This window comes from Anoplophora glabripennis, unplaced genomic scaffold, assembly GCF_000390285.2.
Source record: "Anoplophora glabripennis isolate ALB-LARVAE unplaced genomic scaffold, Agla_2.0 scaffold251, whole genome shotgun sequence".
Classification (NCBI taxonomy): domain Eukaryota; kingdom Metazoa; phylum Arthropoda; class Insecta; order Coleoptera; family Cerambycidae; genus Anoplophora; species Anoplophora glabripennis.
Genome location: NW_019416333.1, coordinates 552,037 through 562,815, shown reverse-complemented (window position 1 = coordinate 562,815; position 10,779 = coordinate 552,037). Strand labels below are relative to the sequence as shown.

The window sequence follows — 10,779 nt, the reverse complement described above, 5'->3', positions numbered from 1 at the left end:
GTTGTTGTATTTGTTACCAATTTTTTTCAAAACCGATTTATCTCGCAAACCGTTCATTTTTTCGAAATAAATAAAGAGTACCATTTTTAAAGAAAAACCTTCAGAGTATCTAATAATAATATTTTCAGTTTGATAAAATTACTTCTGTCAAAATTTTGAGAAAAATTGTGATAGGGCCAGTCCGTTTCTGGACACCTGATAATAGCAAAAAGTTGATTTTAGCATCAAATCGTAGAGCTCCATGTGTAATACAACGTACGAAAATTTTATTAAAATATACAGGGTGGTTTCAAAGTTATAACCCTAAACGTTAATTTCTAGGTACCCCTTTGACCCCCCATAACTCCGTTAGGGGGCACATTAGGAAAAAAAATTATAGGAAGGACTAGTTTTATTTTGACCTCCCCTATACACTCCCGAGAGATTAGGAGGTACTTACCGGACACCCTGTATATAAAGACCAAATGGCTTGGTTAAAAAATTTAAAAGGAAAATTTTATGCAAAAAATCGTTAGTAAACAATTTGAAATTTTTTTTTTATTTTTTTTTACTTTTTGCCTCTAGTTTTTTTTAGTAAAGATAGGTATAAGCATTACTTCATAAAAAAAATAGATAAAATTTCCTTTCCAATTTTTCGATTTTCGTCGCGTTTACCCTTATACGTTTTAATTCTCATTTTTCGAAAAAAAGGAAGGAAATGAGAGGTTCATCACATGACTTGTTCGAAGGGTCATTAAAAATGAAAAAACCGTGGGGTGCTATTAAATTAGAGGGTTGAAATTGAAGATAGGGGTGAAAATGCACTTTTGCAGTTTTTTAAATATAGCACGAAAACGAAGCAAAATTTCGATATAGTTCATAGGAAAAATTTTGTAGAGAATTGAATTTCCCATCGAAATGGCTTATTTAAAAAATTTAAAAGAAAAATTATATGTAAAAAATCGTTAATAAACCATTTTTAAAAAAAGCAACGACTTTTTGCATAAAATTTAATTTTTTAAATAAGCCATTTCGATGAGAAATTCAATTCTCTAAATAATTTTTCCTATGAACTATAGCGAAATTTTGCTTCGTTTTCGAACTACAATTAAAAAAGGGGTGCATTTTCACCCCTATCTCCAATTTCCACCCTCTAATTTAATAGCACCCCGCGGTTTTTTCATCTAAAATGACCCTTTGAACGATTCATGCAATAAAATTGCTTGAACGTCATAATTCCTTTTAACCCTGTTTTTTTTATATAATCAATAGCCTATTATTTTTGTGGTATGTAATATGAAAGCTAAATCTAAAAAATAGATTATTTGCAATATTAGTAGCGCAATTTTTTTAAGGTTTACCATAGTGGTGACTACACGTCACTGACTCTTAGTTTTCAGGTGGTTCCCCATGGAGGAGTAGCAATTGACAGTAACATTTCCTACACCAAATTTCAAAACAAACTGTTAATCGTTCTGGGAATATTAAGGAAATACTATTGCTTTATGAACTTGAACACCTTGTATATGTGAAGAGGAATTTTGGAACACAGATTTATTTGACGAATTATTCTGTTGTCTCTTAAATTTTTTTACACTTATGACTCACCCTATACAGGGTGTTTCTTAAATAAGTGCGTTCCGTGAAAAGGGCGATAAGGGCGCAAAAATGAGCAACTTTTATTAAGCAACTGATGGTGTAAATACTTCCGTTTTCGAGAAAATTAATTAAGAAAATTAACAATAAAAGTAAACCGACCCTGTGCATCTTGCGCACGTGTAAGTCCAGAATGCTTCGGACTCGCTTCTCTAATTCGCTGACTTTCCATGTGACTTCCGCAATCAAGCAAATCTGATGGTAGGTCAGTATATATTGTGTTCTTTAGTTGCAGAATTACTTAGCCGGCGTATAGAATGTTTTCTGATCAAGAACTAGCAGATATGGTATTAATGTACGGAGAATGTCAGTACAATTCAAATGAGACTTGCCGTTTGTATGCAGTCCGTTTCCGTAACAGACGACAACCTAACGGTAGAACAGTGCAAAATGCAGTTCAAAGGTTACGGGATACCGGGAATGTCCACCTGAGATAGGAAGATCGTGGAAGAAAACATCATAAACCTCGTTGAGGAAGATCCGAGGCGCAGTGCTCGCAACATTGTCCGAGAAGTGGGTGTATTTAACAGTACCGTGTGGTGTGTACTATGGGAACAATTATTACACCCATGTGGAGTTTGCCAGTGGTTTCTACATCAAATAGCACAAGATCCGGATTTTTCGAACAAGGTGCTTTTCACGGATGTTGTTTTACTATTGACGATATACTAAATTTTCACAAAGTTCACTATTGGTATGACGCAAATCATCACGTTGTACAGAGATCTCTGTTCCAGCAAAGGTTTTCAGTGAATGTGTGGTGTAGTGTTTTTGGTGACAGATGACTCGGCCCGATAGTGTTATCTGCACGTTTAAATGGAACTACTTATTTAGAGTTTTTAAGAAACGCCTTACCGGATTTGTTGGAAGACAAATCCGTGCCCAAATGTTTTTCAGGCATGATGGTGCCCCTCCCCATGTTTCTCGTGCAGTTTGTGAATTTTTACATATCAACTTTCCGGAAAGGTGGATGAAATGGCCTTGTACGTTGGCCAGCACGAAGTCCGGATATGAACCCTCTGGATTTTTTTGTTTGGGGACGTATGGAACAATATGTATAGCGAAGGCCTATTGTCGATGCAGCAGATTTTCAACAGCGTATTTTTGCTGCAGCTAATGACAAATGCCGCACTATCGGTCAAACGGCATTTTTTTATGTCAAAATCAAATATCTCAAGAAGAATTAACGAATCGTTTTACATTTTTTTTTAAATTAAAGCTTATTTGTGCAGATTTAGGGAAAATTATTGCGAATGTCATCATCCCCTATTCTGGGGGTGGAAATGAAGGGTGAATAGGTGAAAAAAGTGAAAATCGGTTTTCTTCGTTCAAAAATCTTATATCTTCGATAAATAAAGTGAAATTAAGACACATTTTGGTGGAATCAATGCTCGATTGAAACAAGTTAATGAAAAATTAATTGAAAATATATTCATCCCTATTTTAGGGGTGGAAGTGAGGGGTGAGGATGTGGAAAAATGAAAATTAAAGACAATATGCATGAAAGGTCTTTGTTGTCACTGAACACGAATAAAAGCATCACTAAAACAAAAAACTCTTTTTTAGGAGCTGTTTTTATCATCCCCTAATTTAGGGGAAGAACTGAGGGGTGGGAAATTCATCGGAAATATTACCAGTCTTTCAATTTGCTGAACTTAAATATACAAATTATAAAAACGTGTACAGTATATTGTGTTCAGAGCTGTAATTTTGTCTTGTTATAAGAGAAACTGCGTTTTGATACAGAAATGAATGTTTGCTTACTGTAAGCATACACTTTTTCTTACAGTAAGCTAACCAATTTATGTAAATTATATCAAAAATCAACAAAACTATTATCGGAGGTTTTTGATGTTCACTAAACATTAATCTGACATGTTTTTTTCATTATCCCCTATTTAGGATAGGAGATGCATTTAAGAGGCATCTAACTTATATTCCAGAATCATCCCCTATCTCAGAAGTGGCCTTTATTATCCTCTAGTTCAATGGAAGAATTATACCCTCACTTCCACCCCTAAAATAGGGATGAAAATATTTTCATTAATTTTTCCTTAACTTGTTTCAATTGAGCATTGATTCCACCAAAATGTGTCTTAATTTCACTGTATTTATCGAAGATTTTTGAACGAAGAAAATTGATTTTCACTTTTTTCACCTATTCACCCTTCATTTCCACCCCCCAAAATAGGGGATGATGACATTCGCAATAATTTTCCCTAAATTTACATCAATTGAGCTTTAATTTAAAAAAAATGTAAAACAATTCGTTAATTCTTCTTCGAGATATTTGATTTTGACATAATAAAATGCCGTTTGACCGATAGTGTGCCGGAAGTATTTGCGGATTAATTTTAACCGTATGTTTATTAGCACATGGATACAACTTTGGACAATTTTTGTAGAGCATATCGTCTATTGGCAAGTAATTCGTTTATTCGTTTAATTGTTGTGTTACTTTCAACGAGATTTGAATAAATTTCAGTATTTCGAACACGAACTTTGAACCGTCAAAACCGTCATCAGCGCTTTCGTACTGCGGCGCGCGGTAGCTTCGATATCAAAGGTACAGCTGGCTGCCACACCAGCGCCGGCTTTAAATTGGTTTAAACGTTCATGTGAAAAAAATTTTTTTCAATTTAAAACCTAATGTTTTAGACCATCAGTTGCTTAATAAAAATAGCTTATTTTCGTGCCCTCTATCACCCTCTTCAAGCAACGCGCTTATTTCAGAAACACCCTGTATAAACGTGCGATACATTAAAATCAAATGTTTTTTAATGCGGTTATTACTTCTGAACTCGCGAAATGGATGATACCTTGGGAATTTCCGCCAAATTAAACCATAACCTTCTTCATTTACTCATGACTTACTTTTTGCAGAGGTGTTCCAGTTCTCTTGCCCTAAGGTCGACGAGAGCGCGGCCGCGACTCACCCTCGTTACGCCGACCCGGAGGACTGCCAGTTCTTCTACGTTTGCATCAACGGAGACACACCCAGAAGGAACGGTTGCAAGCTCGGCCAGGTCTTCGACGATCAGAGCAAGAAGTGTGACTGGGCGAGGAACGTCCCTGAATGGTAAGGATATCTCATTTACTGGGTTAATGTCAGCGAAACATTCAGAAATTTATTAATTAAGGAAAAGGATTAGTCGCCTTCGATGTCTGTGGGTTTGGTTTCATTAAAATTGCAATAGTTCCAGGGACGGCTCGACAAAATATTCGCGTTTGTTTTATTTTTCCATTTATTTGTGATGTGTGCCAATCTGGAAAACCCGAAAATGCTGGAATTATAAGGGAATTCCTCAGGTTTTGAGGTGTCCGGGAACTTTTCAAACTTTTTTTTCAAATTTCAGTTGTAACTTATCTTTATTTACAAGTTGCTGCCACTAGATACCACGTCGATGAAAAATAAGTTCTTATTAATACTAATTTTACGCCATCTATCTGTACCATCTGTGTCGGATATTTGTCGATCTGTCTTTAAGGACATATCATGTAACGCCATATTTAATTATCCCTGTACAATTGGAATCTTGGAAACCATTCCATATATAGGGTGTTTCAGGAGATGTACATACTTCAGTATATTATTTTCCGTCCAATTTTAAGCAAAAAATTCCCTATGAACTTAGGTCTGGAAACGCTTCGTTTGGATATACAGGATGTCAAATAAAAAAAAATTAATTACATTTTCTTTAATAACTCTCGACCACTTTTAGTTAAATTCATGAAATTTTGTATGCGGAGGTTTCTTGGCACGGAAAATTCAAATTTTATGGACGATTGGCTGTATCGCCCAGAGGGCGCCACAAGCGACCATTAGGATCTTTTAAATCGCTTCAACTTTTTTGTGCCACCGTGTATGTCATTTCGAAATAGACATTTCCCCTATCTTTTCTACACATGGCATGGGATTCACGTTTAACCGTGGTGCTATTGCCGCGCGCCCGTTTTTATTGCTGGCTGGCCTATTGCTATTGCTGTACGTTACTACATCGCTATAACACCCTGTACTTACTGGGAAAAAAGAACTTAATTGGAAGAAATAAAATTTATAGAGCCAATTAAACAACTTATTTTCATTTGACGAATCAAAGATTTCTTTGTAGCTAATAAGACATTTTTTGAACATAAATATCTACTAAATATTTTCTTAAAAAAATACGCACCTTTAACAGAAGTGTGTACTTATTTAAGTAAAAAAAGAAGTGCACATAAAAATATTCTTACAACTTTTAATAAAAATTTCCCAAACAAGGAGAAAACTAGTAAAGAAAATGAAGGAATTATAATACCTGTTCTAATACTATTTTTTTTAAGTTAGTCCTTTAAAATCAACCTTTTCCTGAATGCAGTCAGAAAAACGAATTCAGCTTCAAATAAATATACTATAAAAATATGTATATTTACAACTCTTGGACTTGTATTTGGACTAACATAATATTCTTAAAAAAAATTATGTGGAGTTATTTAATTCTTCAATACAACATTTTGAAAAAGATGAAAATAAATTATTCACTTATCACATTTATACAATTCCTATCATATTCTCATTTTTGGAAAATAATTAACAATAAATATTTAATATTTTCAAGAAATGAAAGCTTATTAGTGTCAATCAACTTTTCAGGTTCGTCGTCTAATCTCTCATCGATATCTTTCGCCCTTTCCTACTCGCATTTATTCTACAAAGTGATTCATATACCATAGTATTGGAAGTCTGAAAAAATTGACAATTTACTAAAATATTTGCTCTTTTACAGTCAAAAATATAAATTTTGTTTACTAAGTGGACTCACAACCTGTTGGTGTTTTGCAAACACCTCCCTATCCTTGCTTGGTTTGTTGACCTGCTTGGAACAAACATATCTTTCACTGTCCTTTTATGCCTCCCATTTACGCCAAAACGATTTATGTGTTACTACCTGTTGATGTGGAATTTTTTATCTGTACTGTAATAAAATAAATATTTTTTTATTATAGCGCCGACTGGTACAAAGGCCGTCTTACCGAACAACAGCTTGCCGAATTGGAAAACCCTCCTACTCCTAGACCCAGAGCTACCAAAGTAAGTAAAAGGAAACACCAGAGGCCAAGAGTAGAAGAGTAATATAAATTTATTTAGATTTAATGTAATTCTTTTTTTTATTGTTACTTATTTTTTAATAAACAATTGAAAATAGAAGCCAAAACTTTCTTTAGAAAAGAAGCAATAAAATCTGACTAAAAATGATTATTTCAAAATACAAATCTGTAATTTATTACATAGAAAAGATAATTTTTGAAATACAGGGTGTTTCTTAAGTTGGTGTTTTTCTTTAGACATAGATCTCAACAAAGTAAGTAAAGTTTTAAAATACAGTTTTTTCAAAATTTCATAAATAAAAGAAAAGCCATTTATATTTTTATATTCAAATTATATTCTCTTCTTTTGTTTTTTTCTGTCTTATACCGCGTAACGACCCTGTTTAAATAAAAATTGTGAATGAATCTATTGACATTAGTATACACTGTAAGAGAAATTGGATTTATTTTCACTCAATTGCACTCAATAATATATCAATTTCTGCCCACACCCACGGCCGTCTTCAACTAAGTTAGTTAAAGTTAGTTAAAGACGGCCGTGCCACACCCCATTGATGAGTACAACAAAAATTTTATGAGTGAAACTATCAGTTTTAGTTCAAATATTATCAAAAATGTGTAAAATTATCAAAATGCTCAATATTGAGTGAAAATGTACTCAATAATCTCACTTAACGGTTCACTCAGGATATTTTTGCTTTCACTCATACCTATTTATTTACAGTGTACGCGTATTGTTGTCAAAACGCTGCCACAGCATCGCAATTGCATGCTAGCTTTTCTGTTGTAATCCCGCGGCTCGTAGGTTTGTTTATATTATTCAAAGGGCTAGAAAAACAGGACACCTATAGGAAAATTGTAGTGTGGATATCAGAAAACCTAGGTCACCTAGACTGCTTCAGAATGAAGATGTTTTATGTCGTTAATGAGAATCCAACAACCATACTTCAGTGCCAAAACAATAGGCAGTGATTCATTCTCAATATGTAGACTCTTGTAACAGGTTCTTTTCGTGGATTATGGTAAGGCGCATTATCCATGACAATCACTGCACCGGTTTTGATGTGAGGCAAAATAGATAAATCATTTTTCCAATACTTCTCTATAGATATCCTCATGGTAATCTCCAATTCGTTGCCACTCGAACACATGTAAACCATTATCACCACTGTCCAAAAATCTGCATTCACTTGTGATATGTGTAATTACACAGCCACACAAATTTTCAAAAAATAAGATTCGCGCCAAATTTATATACGGGGGTTTTCGGGGTCGCTGATCACGGATCCGAGGTCAATTTTGCAAAATTCAAGATGACGGATCCAAGATGGCCGACCAAATTTTCAAAAAATAACAGATTCGCGCCAAATTTGGTGTACGGGGGCTTTCGGGGTCACTGATCACGAATATGAGATCAGATTTACAAAATTCGTTTTTAAAAATGTAATCAGTTACCTATATACTTTAAGAAGGTTAAAACATGATTGGGTACTCAGGTTATAAAGTAAACAAAAATATTACAAAATGAATTTCGCAATTCTGACCCCGAATTCGTAATCAGCGACCCCGAAAACCCCCGTATACCAAATTTGGTCGGCCACTTTGGATCCGCCATCTTGAATTTTGCAAAATTGACCTGGGATCCATGATCAGCGACCTCGAAAACCCCCCTATATCAAAACTGACCTGTTTTTTGAAGATAGAAAAAGAATCATCAATTTTGACAACGCGGATTCACGTTCGGCGGAGTCTTAACCATATAAATGATCATTTGAATATAGAAAAAATAATTTTTTCTACATTTCCTAGCACTTTTTCGTGGATTTTTGCTATTTTTGACCTGTTTTTTGAGGTTAGGAAATTTCTGTGATGTGATAGCTCAATTCTGACACCGGATTCGCGATCAGGAGGCAAAAATACTACGGATAACATATGTCGCATGAAAAGTACAGACCACTTTTTTTGTGTGGCTGTGTTATTATTATTAATAATAACCATCTCTTCCCAGTAGAAAATCATCTAAAAATGCTTCAGTTCATAATATTTAAACCTGTCAAACCTTGAATATAAGATACAAAATTTAATTTTCAGGACAATCTAGACCAATCCTCGTCGCTTGCAATTGAAATTTGAATTTTCTCTAATGTTGTAAGTTCATTTTTATAACAAAATCCGATAAAATCAGTGAATCCTCTTAGCACCAATTTTCAACTTTTGTTGAGAACTGCACATTTCCGCATCATTTACTGACATATCTGCATTCAAATTCTTTTATACTAATCTCACTTTCAAGTTGGTCAATAACACCCACACCAACTAAATGAGAAAAAAATTATAGTACGTCTTTTCTACGCTTGTATACTTATGACACGCACTGACACGATTCTGCTAGCTAAGAACTGAGGCAATTAAACTCTGCAGGCTCGGTTGTTTCTCTTTTTATAGAAATAGGTGCTTGCAACAGTAGAACGTAACAGAACGTTATTCTATTCACACTACACTGAAAGAAATGGGCTTATTAAACTGTTTATCTAGAATAATGTGTATAGCGCATATTAAAACTTTTATAACCAATATACAACTTTTATTAAAAAAAAGCAATCATCTCCATACTCATTATTCAATGAGTTTAACTGGAAGGTGCTTAATACACCTTATGCATCTATGAAATAAAGGTTATAATGAATTACTTATACATTATTAGGTGTTATAGACTTTATGTTCCAATTGTATAGTAGGGAAGATTTGTTGTATAAAGACCAGTATCCGAATTTGTATATAACAATTATATTAACAGAATTATTCGTTCTTATACTGAATATGTTTCCGTTTTTAACGTGTAAAACGCGTCTTATAATGGTTAAGTGATCGTCACCTCTCCGTGCATAATCGGTTATGATCGTAAAATTTCCGACAGTCCGCTGTGCATCGACTTACGAATATTACACGTCTAGTTTGATGAAAATAGACGGTATAGGCACATGTTTTGTGGGATACATGATCATATCGCGTTGTGTGAAATGGAAAATTATGTAAGTATCTAATTGTTTTATGGCTTGTAATTGTTTTGTTTTTCAAATGTAAATCTTGTCTAAATCTTAAAAATTATTATCTTGTAGGTATGCCCTATTAGAAACCGCTGATGGAAGTTTTACATAAGATGGAGGAACAGAACGCTAGCGGTGACAAAGAGGAGCATGGGTATAAAGTCAATCAACCAGAGGGAATAGAATTAGAAGGAAAGATGTTCAACCTTTCAGGGGATGCTTCATTCTTAAGGTGGAAGAGTTATAGTGCAAATTCTCATGTAATACAAGAAAATACGGGTGCATCGTTACTAAGAAAATAAACTGGACAATTTTGGGAGCGATTTGTCATCATTTTTAATGCTTAAAAGTATGTTTTGTGTATGTTTACATTAGAACCTTAACTTGTAATTACAGTTATCCAATAAAATTTCTGAAAACTTAGTCATATATTTTTAACTCATACAGAGTATACAACAGTTTAATACATTTATTATTATAGAACTTATAACCAGTACTAGAAGTTCTAATAACTATATGGAACACTTTAATAACAGTTATTGCTATTATTTCGTAAATGGTATAAAAAACGTTCTATAATAGTTATACAATAATTTAATAAAGAATAAGGTTTATAGTCACTATACAACTGTGCTAGCAGTACGCGTTTTATATCCAATATTCACCTGTTTAACTGTCACATATAGTATACAATGGTCTTATAAGGGCATATAGAATTCTAATAAAGAATACAGCGCATTTCTTTCAGTGTACGTGCAACAAATTTAAACATTTATGCCTCAAGATCATTTTACAGAGTACAGGTTTACTTGCAATGAAATAAATAATTTCCGAAACGGCAAGTACGCACTATGCAAAATTCCCAACAGAATTTTTTTTTATTTTTTTGGGGTTTAGACTGTAATGGCATAATTACTGGCTCCTTGCTACGATTGCCCACTCATGGACATGGTAGCATACTAAAAAAAAAAAACTAAAAGGGGCGAGACTGCTAGCTATATATAGCCTT

General features: G+C 33.9%; 1 protein-coding gene across 1 annotated transcript in view; it reads left to right on the top strand.

Moving 5' to 3' along the window:
* The window catches only part of LOC108909515 (protein obstructor-E), a 32,315-nt gene extending 25,451 nt beyond the window's left edge, over positions 1–6,864 (top strand). Inside the window, exons 4-5 of the mRNA XM_018713883.1 lie at positions 4,519–4,714; positions 6,622–6,864. Of these exons, the coding sequence (XP_018569399.1) occupies positions 4,519–4,714; positions 6,622–6,748 (323 nt within the window). The 3' untranslated portion in view covers positions 6,749–6,864. The remainder of the gene's footprint in view (positions 1–4,518; positions 4,715–6,621) is intronic.
* Positions 6,865–10,779: the final 3,915 nt, after the last annotated feature.